Raw genomic sequence first — 14,331 nt, forward strand, 5'->3', positions numbered from 1 at the left:
TTTAGCAAGGCAAACAAAAAAACAAACAAAAAAACACAGTTTTTAATGCAGGAGGGCTTTGTACAGCAAGTCCTAGCATAAGACAAATAGATTTCTACCAGGTGCGAAGTAGACCTAGGAATTTAAGATTTATCCTACTCAAAGCTCTACAAAGCCTCCAGGATCCAGAACTGAACTTAAGATTCTAAGAAAACCAAAAGTTTGTTTTCTACACATCATACATAAATCACCATGACACACATATGTGTATATGGCTGCCATTTGGAAATATACATAATCTTGTACTATCACACCAAGTACTAATGTCATTAATTTCTAATGAATGTCTGGTCAAATGGGGAGAACAATAGAATATTATGTAGTCTGAGGAGAGCTCAGTGAGAGTTTGGAGTAAGCATTGATTATCCCCTTTTATATACTGTATATCTCCTCAGAAAGTAATGCTGTTTCTATATTATTCACTATTTTGCTACCAGAACTCAGCAACTGAAACAGCAAATATCTGCCGCACAGGTCACATACATTACTTTAAATTATATAACCCTTTTATGGTATATACTGTATGTTGAATAAAATATTAATTATGAAGGGAAGAAAACTTAGGGGGTTATTCACAAAAGGGTGAAGAGTTTGGAGAAGGCAGGAGAAGTGAACAATTTAGGCCAAAATAGCTGATTTGGAAAAATTCTCCAATTCAGCTCACCTTCCAGTTCAGCTATGTTATCCTGTATTGTTCACTTATCCTGCCTTCTCCAAACTCTTCACCCTTTTGTGAATAACCCCCTTAATTTTTTTATGAAAAATTAATAGGTGATAGGGAACACGGGACAGCAATAGTCCATTAAATGTCTTGCATTCTTTTTTATCACAGCTAGCATTTGTTCTGCTTTAACCAAATTAATGCTGTTTTTCTTTCTAATTTAGTTTTTCCTCTGGTGTTCTCCTCAAGTTTTATTCAACATGAGGTTGTGGCACAATACAGTCACCTTTTCTCAATCCAAGGCTTAGATCAAAGTTTGATGCCGTATATGATCCTTGCCCACTTGGATGTTGTTCCAGCCCCAGATGAGGGATGGAAGTTTCCACCTTTTTCTGGAGAGGAGCATGATGGATACATTTATGGAAGAGGAACATTAGATGACAAAAGCTGTGTGATTGTAAGTCTGAAAAAATGTAAGCTTCTGCAATTATAATGCTACATAAATATGTCACATTAATATACTACATAAATATTTAATCTATAATACTACATTAATATTTAACTAGTTTATATTTTTGTTGTAACCATGTTTCCCATAGGCCCATTAAAGAAATAGAAGAGCTGAAAGAACTCTCATAATATGTCATAATTCTCCCACCTGTCGTGGAATTTTTGTTGTGGCTCAGGTGCACACTACCACACAGTAAAAGTGAATAAAAGTGCATTGCACCTGTTTTTACAATAGAATACATTTTACCCTAACTTTTGGCTTTTCAGCTGTTTTAGAACTTCCCAACATGACATGCCCATCAGATCATGTCATTATATCAAAGACAAGCAAACTGGAATGTCACATGCAGGTTAAGGCTGCTCTAGCCAACTAAATTATCTAAATCACATCAGTGAAATAATAATGTACAATTCTTAGATGTTCTCTTTGAATTCTAAAATATAATTCTGGAATTCTGAAATATAATCTTAAATCTCTAAAATAGTATCTCAGATTCGAAAGTTTTATGTCAAAGCTCTGATATCAAACAGTATTTTTTTTGTGCCCAGGATTCCATACATATTGAATCCAGGTACCTATTTCTGTTTATGTACACACTGACACATGCGTGTTGGAAATACAACAGCCTATGCTGCTATACACTGATTTGTATTGCTGACATTCAGAGATGTAATATTGTCTTTTGAGCACTAGATGAAGCAAAGCTAGTTTTTATGCTCTTTGACTCTGTGCATACTTGTCTGTGATACACAGGAAGTTTTATCTGTATATGTTTTATTCTCTATGATCAATATGTTTCCTGCATGATGCTGTATATAGATATAATGTCCTCATTTCACTATTGTTTTTGATCAGCAACAGCACACCGACAATCACGGACAGAATGGCTTGAGTTTTAGGGTTCTTTTGGGATATTTATTTGCAAGTTTCAACAGGAGAGAGAGGGTTTAGGATCTGTAGGATGCCCTTGGAAATACTTCGGAGGACAGCTTTCTCCCTTAGCAACAGCTAAGGCTGAAATCACTGTGATCTGGTCCGAGAGACCAATAGTAGTAACAATACTGCGAACAAGGTTAGCTATCTCTGGACTTAGGTAAGGACCCCTGGCTTCTTCTCGAACAGATACCTGGAATAGGGTGAGGGATCTCCCTTGTGGGTCCCAGACGGACGCTCTCATCAGCTCCTCTGCGGTACCCCTCAACAAGCAGACTCTCCCTCCGACCCAGCTTCCATGAGGTATTTTCCTCTTCAGGATCTGGAATCTCTGTGCCTTCAGCATCTCCAACTGCCAAGGAGCACTCCAGGTTAGTGGTAGTATCTTCTTAGAACAAGGCACCCATCACCTGTCACGTGTATGGGCCCAATAAAGTATCAGTGTATCCTAGACCTCCAGGCCCCTCAGCACCTGCCATGTGCTGAGGCCTAGGCCAGTTTCCTGCATCTCCACAGACCTCCTAGGGTGAGGCCCCTAGGGGGAAGAGAACTCTGCACAGTGTCCCCAGACCTTTTATTACCTGCCCTCAACCATGCCTCTGAGTCATCCTACTCAGGGATTGGCTAGGGTCAGGTGCATAGTCATAACCTGAGGGTGGATCCTCCCTCACTGTATGCCAACGCTCCCTTTTCCTCAGAAAACCTATAGAATGCAGAGCTCTGTATAATCAGTATCTAGACTGTTTACAGTCCAGGTATCTCTAAATTGAGTAGCGACATTTTAGAGGGCGCTACACTCTCCCCCTACTTGAAAATGGCCTTGTCCTCATAGGCCGGGAACAAAAACTGCTCTTACTCCTAAGAGCTGGGCATCCTACAGCAAAAAGTGGATGGGGAAGGGTAAAAAGGGGAAAACTGCCAACAGGTAGTTTTACACATGTAAACAGACTGACAGAGGTAATAACAGTTGTGAAATTCACAGTTAAGTTGCATATCAATTGTTAGCAATAGTTACATCCTAGTAGTGCAATAGTGGCTCTCACCGGGCAAATCAGCCGCTCAGTGACCGGTACTCTTGCATGAGCAATGTCATATCAAACATATCAGGAGTAGGTCCCTACAACTGACTATCTAGTAGTAATAGTATCAATTAGGTCAAATATACAAATAGTGCAATGTATTTTGCTTGAAGTACAAATCTCTGGGTTACCTCATCTGCAGAGGAATAAACAAAATACCAGGCAACATACACATTCCTGAGTATCAGAGTTTTTGAAATATCATTCGCTTGAGAATTATCTTTCAGGATATACATATATACATATGGTCATCACATTTCAATTGAACAGTAGTGCTTACAGTAATACTTGACTATTCAGTGACTATTCAGTAGACATGTGCACTGCCAAAAAATTAGTTTAGTTTTGTTTCGTTTTAAATTCGGATTTGTGTTATTTCGTTTTTTGGGATTCGGGTGTGAAAGTTAATTCGGATTCGGTATTCGGATTCGGACGAAATTCGTTAGCGGTAGTTCGTTCGAACGTTCGTTTCGTTTTCGTTTCTTATTCGGTTTGTTCATTCGTTCGTTCGTTTGCAGCAAAGTGACATTTGGGGGGAAAATGTTTTTCTTCAACGGACGAAACGAATAAGAAACGAAAACGAAACGAACGTTCGAACGAACTACTGCTACCGAATTTCGGAAACGGAAATTCGGATTCGTTTGCATTCGTTATATCTGTAATTCGGAATTCGGATACATCCGAATGTCCGAATTTCCGAAAATTCGTCCGAATTTCGATTCGGAACGAAACGAATCGCACGTGTCTACTATTCAGTAACTTAAAGTCCATCCCTCTACTGCCATCTAGAGGTGAAAGAAATTAGTGCATCAAATACATTTCTACAATAAGAGACTGTAAGTTTTGATCACGAGGACCTCTGCAAAAATCCTGGAACAAAACAGAGAAATAGCATCCTATCTGCCTATATAGCTATGGGTGGGCAAACCACAGTATACATTTAGTCCATTTAAACACAAAAATTCTTCTTGGTAGAAACAAACCCGTTTACGAAAAAAATCAACCGTCGCAAGCTGTCCTGAGGTATATCTGCCTAACCAAAGGGTCCAGCAAGCTGTAACAAGGGCAGAGGAGCCCCTCTGCAATCCAGTAGTGACACATCACAAACTGAGGTAACTTCATTCAGTATTGGATGAATTCAGACTTGTCTGCCACCTAACATAGGCAGAGTCCAGTCATTGCATAACAGAAACATCAAAAAGAAACAGCAAACAGTGGGGTGAAAGGCAACTGAAGGCAGAATGCTCACTTGTAGAAGTGTGGATCTGGAACTTGCACCATCTTGCCTTTGGAATCAAATATGTTAATGGCATATTCTTGATCCTTGCGACCAGCCTTTACCACCACCACTTTATCTGTGAAGATGTAACGCCCCAGGCTCCAGCTCTGCCTGCAGCACAGGAACTTTTCTAAGAACTTTGGGTAACTTGCATTCCTGCAAGGCTTGGGCACTCCCAAGTATTCCCACACCTCGTTATCACACCAAGCATTCCGCTTGACTTCTACCTCTTCCATCACAGCTTTAGGCACATAGGGGTACTCGTATCCATACTCAAGAGTGACCCTCTTATTCACAATTCTCTGAAGTCTGGACAGTCTCGGTAGCGTATCCACATTCCCTTTTCCTGTTGGGACACATGAATCCCGCGCCCTCTCAATTAAATCTTTATGGGCCTCATTGTGTGCCACCGCTTGTTTGTAGGTGCGGGGTGGCGAAGATTCGAGCCGCCGCTCGTAGTAGGACGGATGAAAGCCCAGTGCCCTGGCACTTTGTCTGATCTGAGCACAGTCCACCCGATCCTCCTCTACTGGCTCTGCAACATCTTTAGGGAGTTTATCCTCCGCTAGCTCTCGACATGACCTGTCTGTCTGAGGTAGTTCCGAGGTCTCCCCCTCCTTAAAGTCCCGCTCCAGCTGCTCTGTACTACAGGGGTTCCCCTCTGGCTTCGGTTCTGGCTGGGATGATCCTATCTCCGATCCCCCACCACTAGCAACCCCAGAGGTCTTACCTTCCTGCAGACTCCGATCTCCGAGCAAGCTGGCAGGTGCATTCAATTTCTTCAGCAGTCCGATCAAGGCCCCTCGACCGCGGCAGTGGCCGATCAGAGTCTGCCCTTGTGTAGACGAATTGTCACTGTGATCGGCATCAGTCGATCTGGTAGTGGACGGAAGTTGAGGAAGGTACCTCACAGCCGCGGGTCCGCTCAATTCCTTGGCCTCCTCACAGCGTCCGGTCCCCCAATCCACCCGGTAGACACTCGGTGGTAGGTCCGATGCGATGAGTTCCATGAGGCAATCTCCACAACGGTCACAGCGACTCCACGCTTTGATGAGTGCAGAGAGTTTCCCGCACTTTCCGCAGGTAACAGCCAAGTGCTCGGTTCCTCTGATGCTGCATAACGCCACTTCACCTCTGAGGGACATCCTCACTCCGGTGTCGGTTAGTTGGCTAAGCTGGAACTAATTTCTCCATTCCATCGACTCAGTTACAATGGGTCCGGTGGGCTTGGAAACGATTGAACTTTCCATGAAGCTGTATTGCGCCATCTCTCCTGCTCCACGTGGGCCGTCTTCCCCTGCAGGCTGCTCACGTACGCACAGGTCAGTAGCTCCGCCTTCTTATCACCGCTCTGGTGCCACAGCTTCCCGCCAGAAAGTTTCCTGCACAATTAACCCTCGGGTTGCTGGCAGAAAGTGAATAGGTACTAGAAGACCCTCTCTCTTGTAGAAATATGGCTCTTTCACATCAATATACTTGGTAACAGTCCTTTCTTGGGTTCCCCAAAAAGACAGTTCCCAAAAATACTTGAAAAAGCAAAATCTTTAGTCGATTGCTAGGGGCAACGGCAGCATAAACTAGGTCAGGAGAATCCCGGACGAGCCCCCACGTGTAGCGCTCATCCCCGAAGGAGCCGCTGAGTATGATAATGAAATAGGGTTCTCCTACCTGTTTGTTCCAGCTACCGGTCCCCTTTGATCAGCAACAGCACACCGACAATCACGGACAGAATGGCTCGAGTCTTAGGGTTCTTTTGGGATATTTATTTGCAAGTTTCAACAGGAGAGAGGGGGTTTAGGATCTGTAGGATGCCCTTGGAAATACTTTGGAGGACAGCTTGAATAGCGACATTTTAGAGGGCACTACACAGAATTTCTCAAGATCTCAGTGCTTCATCTAAACACATAACTAACAATGGGCTTACATGTGAGGATAACACAGCCCTCTTATCTCAGATGTTAAATATTAGCCTAATCAGTACTTCAGATAACATTACTGTAATGCCATTAAGATATTTTATGGAATCCTGTAACATATGCTCAAACCCTTGTTCAAAGTTCAAAACAAAGTTAAAGACATCAGACATACAAAGTTCATTTTCTGTAGTAATTTCACAGGAACTTGGCATCATAGTCATGCAAATCAGCCCCAGAGAAACTCTTGAAATAATTTTCAGATCTTGGGAAACCCCTACTGAAATAGATTATACCTGCAGCTCACATGATCAATAACTTGTATAAAGTTTTCAGTTAGCAGAAGCAAAATGTCCCATACCATTAGTGGCTAGTGTAGAAGTGACTGCTCACATGGTGTTTAATGCAACATTTTCCACTTGTATTTGTGCTCAACATAAGTTTGAGATCAATTCACCATTGCTTACTACTCAAGGAACCCTAGCAACATCAAGAGGTACCTGGTTGAGAAAGGTTAGTTCACAAACTCAGACTACACTGAGAACTTAGGTCCCGTTCACTTCATAGCATTCAGCTAAATGCACGGTATCCACGCATTAGCGCATGCTGTCACACAGCATGCCTAGTGTGTGGAACTATGCACTAGGTGCATTGCTATTTGCTTGAATGGCACCCAAACACACCTCCCGCCGATGTTGAGTCCAATACCATGTGTTGCGTTACAGTGCCGTGAAAAAAAGTAATGCATGCACTACTTGTTTTCACTGCATCTCAACACAGTGTTGCAGTATTGGGCTGAATACTGCATACTGAATACTGTTCAGGTTAAATTATTCAACCCGGCTGTATCAACTTCAAACTTTACTTCTAAAGGCTTGTGCATTATGAGATTCACCTCAACCTCCTCCTGTGCAGCAGTCCTCCCCATTGATGGTTTCCAGGCTTGCCACAGTTTTGTGAACCAATGCAATATTCACTTTGAGCTGCAGCAGAATTTTCCCAAGGCTTCTGGGGAAAATGCAATTTAATATTGAAAAATGCAAGGTTATGCACATCGGAGCAACGAATTTACATGCAAACTACTACTTAGGGGGTGCTCCACACGGAGAAAAACCCGGTGGTCCTCATAGATCACAGATTCAGCAATATTATGCAGTGCAATGCAGCAGCAAGCAAAGCAAGCAGGGTACTATCCTGCATTAAGAGACGGATTTCGGCAATGGATAAAAATAATTTTACTACTTTATTAATCACTGGCTCTGCTTGAGTATGTGGTTCAGTTTTGGTCTCCAACGCTAAGGAAAGGCGTCCTTGAACTTGAGAGAGTTCAGAGAAGGGCTACAAAATTAATAAAAGGGATGGGAGACCTGAGGTATGAAGATCGCCTCCAGAAATTAAACTTGTTTTCTCAGAAAAGAGACGCTTAAGAGGGGACTTAACTGCAATTTTTAAAATCATAAATGGGGACCAAAATATTCCGGGTTCGAGGTTAGGACTGCTCAAGGTTTTTTTTTTACTGTGAGAGTAATAAAAATGTGGAATTCTCTTCCACAGTCAGTAGTATCTGCTGATAGCATTGATAAATTCAAGAAACTTTTAGATGAGTGTAGCGCCCATCACCTTTTGTGATGTGACTACCATGCATTTAGTGATATGCCAGGGCTGTAGACAGCCTGGCTGGATTTGCAGCAGCAAGTACATGGTTAATTCCCAGGTGTCTGACCTTGTCTGTGCCAGTGAGGCCTGCTGACAAAGTGTACATATATTGGTGGGGGGGCCATGTGCTATCTCTCTCGCCTGGACCAGCCATGGATTAGGGCTGGGTCTTGTTCAGCCTGCCCCCAGGCTAGGCCGAGGCCTGGGGATTGGCTGAGCTGCTGAGGGAGAGGTTTCCTGTGAGGCTTCCAACTTGGAGAATGCCTGAAAGATGGAAGAACCAGGACCAGTGCGGGCTCTTGAAGTGCCTTGGATTTATGTGGACTTCAGAGCGGGGTCGGTGTTCTTTCATGGATTGTGGACGTGTATTCCTGTGAAGATAAGATCTGGTGAGTCTGAAGCTAAGGAGGCTTGTGCACCTAGACCCTATACCCTCTCTCACACAGAGTATGTTCAATAAACTGTTCAAATAGCATCATAATACTGAAGTGGAGATCAATTTGTGGGCGGTTAGTGCTAATGGGTGCGGCTGAAAATCAACCCCTAGACTGACTAGATGAGGACCGGGCAATCAGCGGCTCCCTACGGGGAGTTATCGCTACATGAGTTTCTTAGTTCACTAAATTTACAAGGATATGGAAACTACTAGAGCCAAGGACAGACTCTAGTAGTTGAATCAAGACGCAAGTCTTGCGTCTTGCGTCTTGATTCAACCTTACCTACTTTGTTACTATGTATATTTTAAAAGGGGGAATGTACTTATTTTGTGTGTTTTTTTCATTTTTAATTAATTTAAGTCAGTTTGCAAAGAAGTTTTTACTTGAGAGAAGCTATTTCGGTCAATTCACACATTTGAGAGATTGATATATAAAAAAAATTCGCAAGGGGTTTAATCCTTTAATGGGCAGTATATTCTTTGTGTAAAATGTTTGAGTTCTACTTTAGGCTGGGTTCACACCTGAGCGTATTTTTTCAGCTAGTTTTTCAGCTCGTCTTTTTCCGCGTTTTTTAGCACGTTTTTCTGTTCAGTGAAATGAGCGTTTCACTGGCGGTATGAATTTTTTTCCCCTTATTTTCTCTATTTAAAAAAAAAAAAATGTTTTCACTTTCAAACTTCCTGCCGGCTCCGCCTCCCTGTGAGGCGGCCGCTTGCAAGGGACGGAACCCTGAAGTCGGCAGCTGCCGGAGGACACAGCGGGGATCGCGGACAAGGTAAGACCTGTACGCTGTATTCCCGAGTGTGGCTCGGGGTTACCGCTTTGTTAACCCCGATCCACACTCGGGAATACCAATGGAAACGTGCGGAAAAACGCCCCGAAAAAGCTCCTGTACTTCTTTGGCCGCATTCCTACGTGCTGAAATACGCCCAGGTGGGAACCATGCCCATAGGAAAGTATGGGATTTCACTTGCTAAGCGTTTTACAGCGCGTTGGTCAGCGCTGTAAAACGCCCAGGTGTGAACAAGGCCTTGAAGCAGTGACTATATACAAAGAGCAAATTAGAGGGTATGAGAACGTAATTTAATAGATATTCAATATCTCTAATATTAAAAATGCAATTTGACCCAGTTTTACAGATTTATTTCCCAGAATACATTTGAGGCCATTGGCAACAATCTTTGCCTATTATGTTTCCTAGGGTGTGCTTCAAGCTCTTGAATTTTTGCTGGCGATAGGCTACCAACCTCGAAGATCTTTTTATATTGGACTGGGACATGATGAAGAGGTAAAGCAAAATACACTTTTGTTAAAATTATAGTTACATTTAAAGCTCAACTCCAATTTGTGGCTCAAAACAATTGTTGCGCAACAGTATTTAAAATAAAAAAGTACAGTTTTTATTGCAATGTGCATCTCCACTTAGGTTCTGTAACCTGCAGACTCACAGCTGTGAGGATCCGCACAGCTTCTTTTCTGGGTTGAATGACACCCAGCATCATTCAACCCATTACCTGTGAGCCTAAGCCATCATGCGGGCAAACCTACATAAATATATTACTGCTCCGGACAGTCTTACGGATCATCCACCAGCCGTGAGTGCCTACCTACTGGGATCCATCCATTTTTTAGACATACAAGCCTATTTGAAAGTAGTGCAACTCAAAACCAGACTGTGGAATATTGCTCACTTAGGACCCTGTCCTATTCCATTGATGCACTTCTTCACATTAGAAGCTTGGTCATGACTAAGTGCAGCCTGTTTGTTAATATCTGTACATCATGCCGGCTTGGCCGCACAGTACTGCTGCACAGAATGGCACCCATATATTATTGCATGAGCGCTGTTCTGTGCAGGAGAAGGGAATACCCACCATTAGGGATGTCCCGATATCACTTTTTCAGGACCAAGTACAAGTACTTCCGCTCATGTACTTGCCGATACCAATTACCAATACTTTTTCTTAAAGTAAATATAGGTGATCTTAAATGATCCATAGTACAACTACATGTTATGTACTATGGATCATTATTTAACCTATTCATGTTAGCAGGGGAGAATTGTAAATCTATTGCTGGAGTGTAGTGGAGGTGTGTGCTCTATATATGCACTACATATACATTACACACGTCCAGTACACTATAGCAATAGATTTACAGCCAGCCCTATCCCAGCTTCCCTCACTCACAGTTTCACTCCGATCCTTGTTGCCTCACGAGGTGCCTCTTGTAGTCGGCGCTGGGCAGGATCTCTGCATCACATCTCGGTGCTCAGCTTGTGGGAGGCGCTCACAATTCTGCACTGCTAACATGGATAGGTTAAATCATGATCCATAGTACATATACCATAGTACATAACATGTAGTTGTACTACGGATCATTTAACCCATTCATGTTAGAAAGGGATCATTGTAAATCTATTGCTTCAGTGAATTGGGAATCTGTACATGTACAATGCACTATACAGTATATAGATGCACTGCTAACATGAATGGGTTAAATGATCCGTAGTACAACTACATATTATGTACTATGGATCATTTAACCTATTCATGTTAGCATTGGATAATTGTAAATCTATTGTTGCAGTGCATTATATATGTAGTACATGTACATATAGAGTGCACTGCAACATTAGATTTACAATTATCCTCTGCTAACATGAATGGGTTAAATGATCCGTAGTACAACTACATATTATGTACTATGGATCATTTAACCTATTCATGTTAGCATTGGATAATTGTAAATCTATTGTTGCAGTGCATTATATATGTAGTACATGTACATATAGAGTGCACTGCAACATTAGATTTACAATTATCCTCTGCTAACATGAATGGGTTAAATGATCCATAGTACAGGGCTACATATGGATCATTTAATCCATTCATGTTAGCAAAGGAGAATTGTAAATCAATGGTCTCCAGTGTATTAGCAGTCTGTACTCTATATGTTCTACATATAGAGTACAGACTGCTAATACACTGGAGACCATCGATTTACATATATCCCCTGCTTAATAGTTCCCCCCTTGCCCTCACTCACTGTGCGGGAGAGCAGCGACGAGTCAGCGCTGGTCCGGTGGGAGGAGCTCCAGGTGGGGTCCTAATTTAGCTGCCCCAGAGGTGCCGGCCAGCTAAATTAAGATCTCACCTGGAGCTCCTCCCACCGGATCAGCGCTGACTCGCCGCTGATCTCCGGCACTGAAGGACGCCGCTGAGCTGAAGAGGAGTGTCGCGTCACTGCTGCTCCGGTGGGCGGCGCTCCGAGTGAGGTAAGGAGAAAAAAAACCCATAGCGCAAATGCCCTGTATCCGTCCCAATACCGATGCTAGTACCGGTATCGGGATATCCCTACCCACCATCCAACCTGTAGAAGCAAAGGAAAGACCCTTGGCATGATATGACTGACCAGAGGACACCTGGATTTAAAGCCCATTTCCATCTTTGTAAGTGTATTTATTGTGTTAATGTAGCAGTGCAGGGGCAATGTATCTGTGTGTCCATTTTCATGAGTCACAGTGCTGTTGTTTATACTTTATTTAATGGACTCTTTCATAGGCCAGAGTCTTCAATCTGACTCTGAGGGTCGGTTTGTTATCTGTAAAATGTAATCAGCTGTGCTCCTCTCTGCTAATGCTGATCTGACTGTGCTGACCCCGCCCCTTCTCATAACAGGCAGGTCTGTCTTTACTGCAGGGCAAATGGTGCAACTGCCCTAGGCCCCTTATACAGGGCCCCATGATATACAAGGACTTTCACCCGGAGAGGCAGGCAGGAGAGCAGTGGCACTGCCGCTGGCAGAGGCAGGAATCTTCTCTGTACTTAGTCGGTGAGATCAGCTGTAAGCAGGGCAGCCATCAGAAATGTTGGGGCCCCTTACACGGCTTTAGGCCGGGCCCCCCCCCCGCACCGCCGCCACACTGAGCCAGTCACACTATTATTATACACTTATATATCTCTGATATATACCGCAGTGCAGTACAGAGAACACTGAGCCAGTCAGGTCAGTCAAGCTTGGAGCGGTGGAAGTAAAAAAAAAAAAAGTGTGGTGTGCAATATAGTAAAATGGAAAGTGTACAATTATACAGCAATCAATGCAGAATGGCACCAGCTATAGAGGACTACAAATCCCAGCAAATATACATTATACAGTGCAATACAGAATACCACTAGCTATAGAGGAAAGCAACAAACCCCAGCAAAACAATATACATACAGTGTATAATGTATTGCTGGGATTTGTATTCCTCTATATCTGATGGTACATATAAAGCGCAATACACCATCAGCTATAGAGGAATACAACAAATCCCAGCAATACATTTATACAGCATGTGGGGGGAGTACCAGCAGTCTTACCTGCACACTCTTCAAGCAACTTTACTTCTTCCCCCGAGATCCTGGTACTGTCGGCAGCTGCCGTTCCCCCACGCTGCAGTCTTCCTGCAACGACGTGATCATCTTGGTGGCAGCTTCTTAGCGGGCAGTGGCGGGAGAGAGCTCAGAGCTCGGTGAGGTGGGGAGGAGGTGCAGCATGCGTCTTGAAGCAAGCGGCGCGTGTGGAGCCGTGAACAGAGGCAACTAAACGAAAGCAGACTAATCGATGACAACATTTTCCATCATCGATTTTGATCGACTTAGTCGATTAGTTGTTGCAGCCCCAGTTACATCAGTCTCTGTACAGAGGAACTTACACTCTAATGTCCCCCCCACAGTCACACACTATTATCACACATTTATATAGCGCCGACATATACTGCAGTGATGTACAGAGAACCCTGAGCCAGTCACATCAGTCTCTGTACAGAGGAGCTTACACTCTAATGCAGAATGGCACCAGCTGTAGGGCAATACATTATACAGCAATGCAGTACAGTACATGAATTTGACGCAGGGCTTAGTGACCCGCTGACGAGCCCACCATAGATGCTGCACAGCACACCTGAGACTCTCTATGGCGGGCTCTACAGGGGTCTCAGGTGGGCTGGTCAGGGCCAGCTCCTCTTACCTGCTCCTGGTGCCTGTACACCTGGCCTCCTCTGCCGCCAGACTGGCCAGAAGTCACTTCCGGCTGGTCTGACATCAGACGAGCAGAGGCGCTGATGAGGCCCCAGCCTGTCTCGAAGTCGCTGGATCAGGAATGCTGGGGCCCTGCGCTGCTAGGGCCAGGCCTCCTCCGCCGCAAAACCCGCTCACTCGCGCCTCCTCGTCTTTCACTAATAAAGAATGCACAGTTCAGCAGTATAGAACACACAGTTCACCAGTATAGAATGCACAATTCAGCAGTATAGAAGGCACAGTTTACCAGTATAGAACGCACAGATCAGCAGTATAGAATGCACAGTTCAATAGTAAAGAACGCACAGTTCAGTATTAAAGAACACACAGTTCAGCAGTATAGAATGCACGGTTTAATAGTAAAGAATGCACGGTTCACCAGTATAGAATGCACAGTTCAATAGTAAAGAACGCACAGTTCAATAGTAAAGAGCACTATCGCCCGGAAGCCGCAACCAAATTACTATCTCTCTCTTATCGCTCCTCAATCAGCAACAGGTACCAGGAGTCGGGTTACAAGATTGTGACCAAATGGTACTGCACACCGCAAGCTCTCCACTCGTTATTCCCGAACTAGCCAGACCAGTGTTGGCGGTGTCAGCAATCTTCAGCGGGCATGCTCCATATGTTCTGGCTCCGGCAGTTCTGGGACAAGGTGCACGCTCTTGCTCAGAAATTTACAGATGCCCCGTACCTCGAGACCCTGCCTTCTTCGTCCTACACCACAACACTATCCCTTTACGCACTTATACCCGCTCAC

At 43.9% G+C, this 14,331-nt stretch overlaps 1 protein-coding gene across 1 annotated transcript in view; it reads left to right on the forward strand.

The window, feature by feature from the left end:
• Positions 1-875: 875 nt before the first annotated feature.
• PM20D1 (peptidase M20 domain containing 1) overlaps positions 876-14,331 on the forward strand; it is a gene marked incomplete at its 5' end in the record, with an annotated part of 236,916 nt that continues 223,460 nt past the window's right edge. Inside the window, 2 exons of the mRNA XM_018571733.1 lie at positions 876-1,157; positions 9,710-9,796. Coding sequence (XP_018427235.1) covers positions 876-1,157; positions 9,710-9,796 — 369 coding nt within the window. The remainder of the gene's footprint in view (positions 1,158-9,709; positions 9,797-14,331) is intronic.

This window comes from Nanorana parkeri, unplaced genomic scaffold (assembly GCF_000935625.1).
Source record: "Nanorana parkeri isolate BGI_ZX_2015 unplaced genomic scaffold, ASM93562v1 scaffold1823, whole genome shotgun sequence".
Lineage (NCBI taxonomy): Eukaryota > Metazoa > Chordata > Amphibia > Anura > Dicroglossidae > Nanorana > Nanorana parkeri.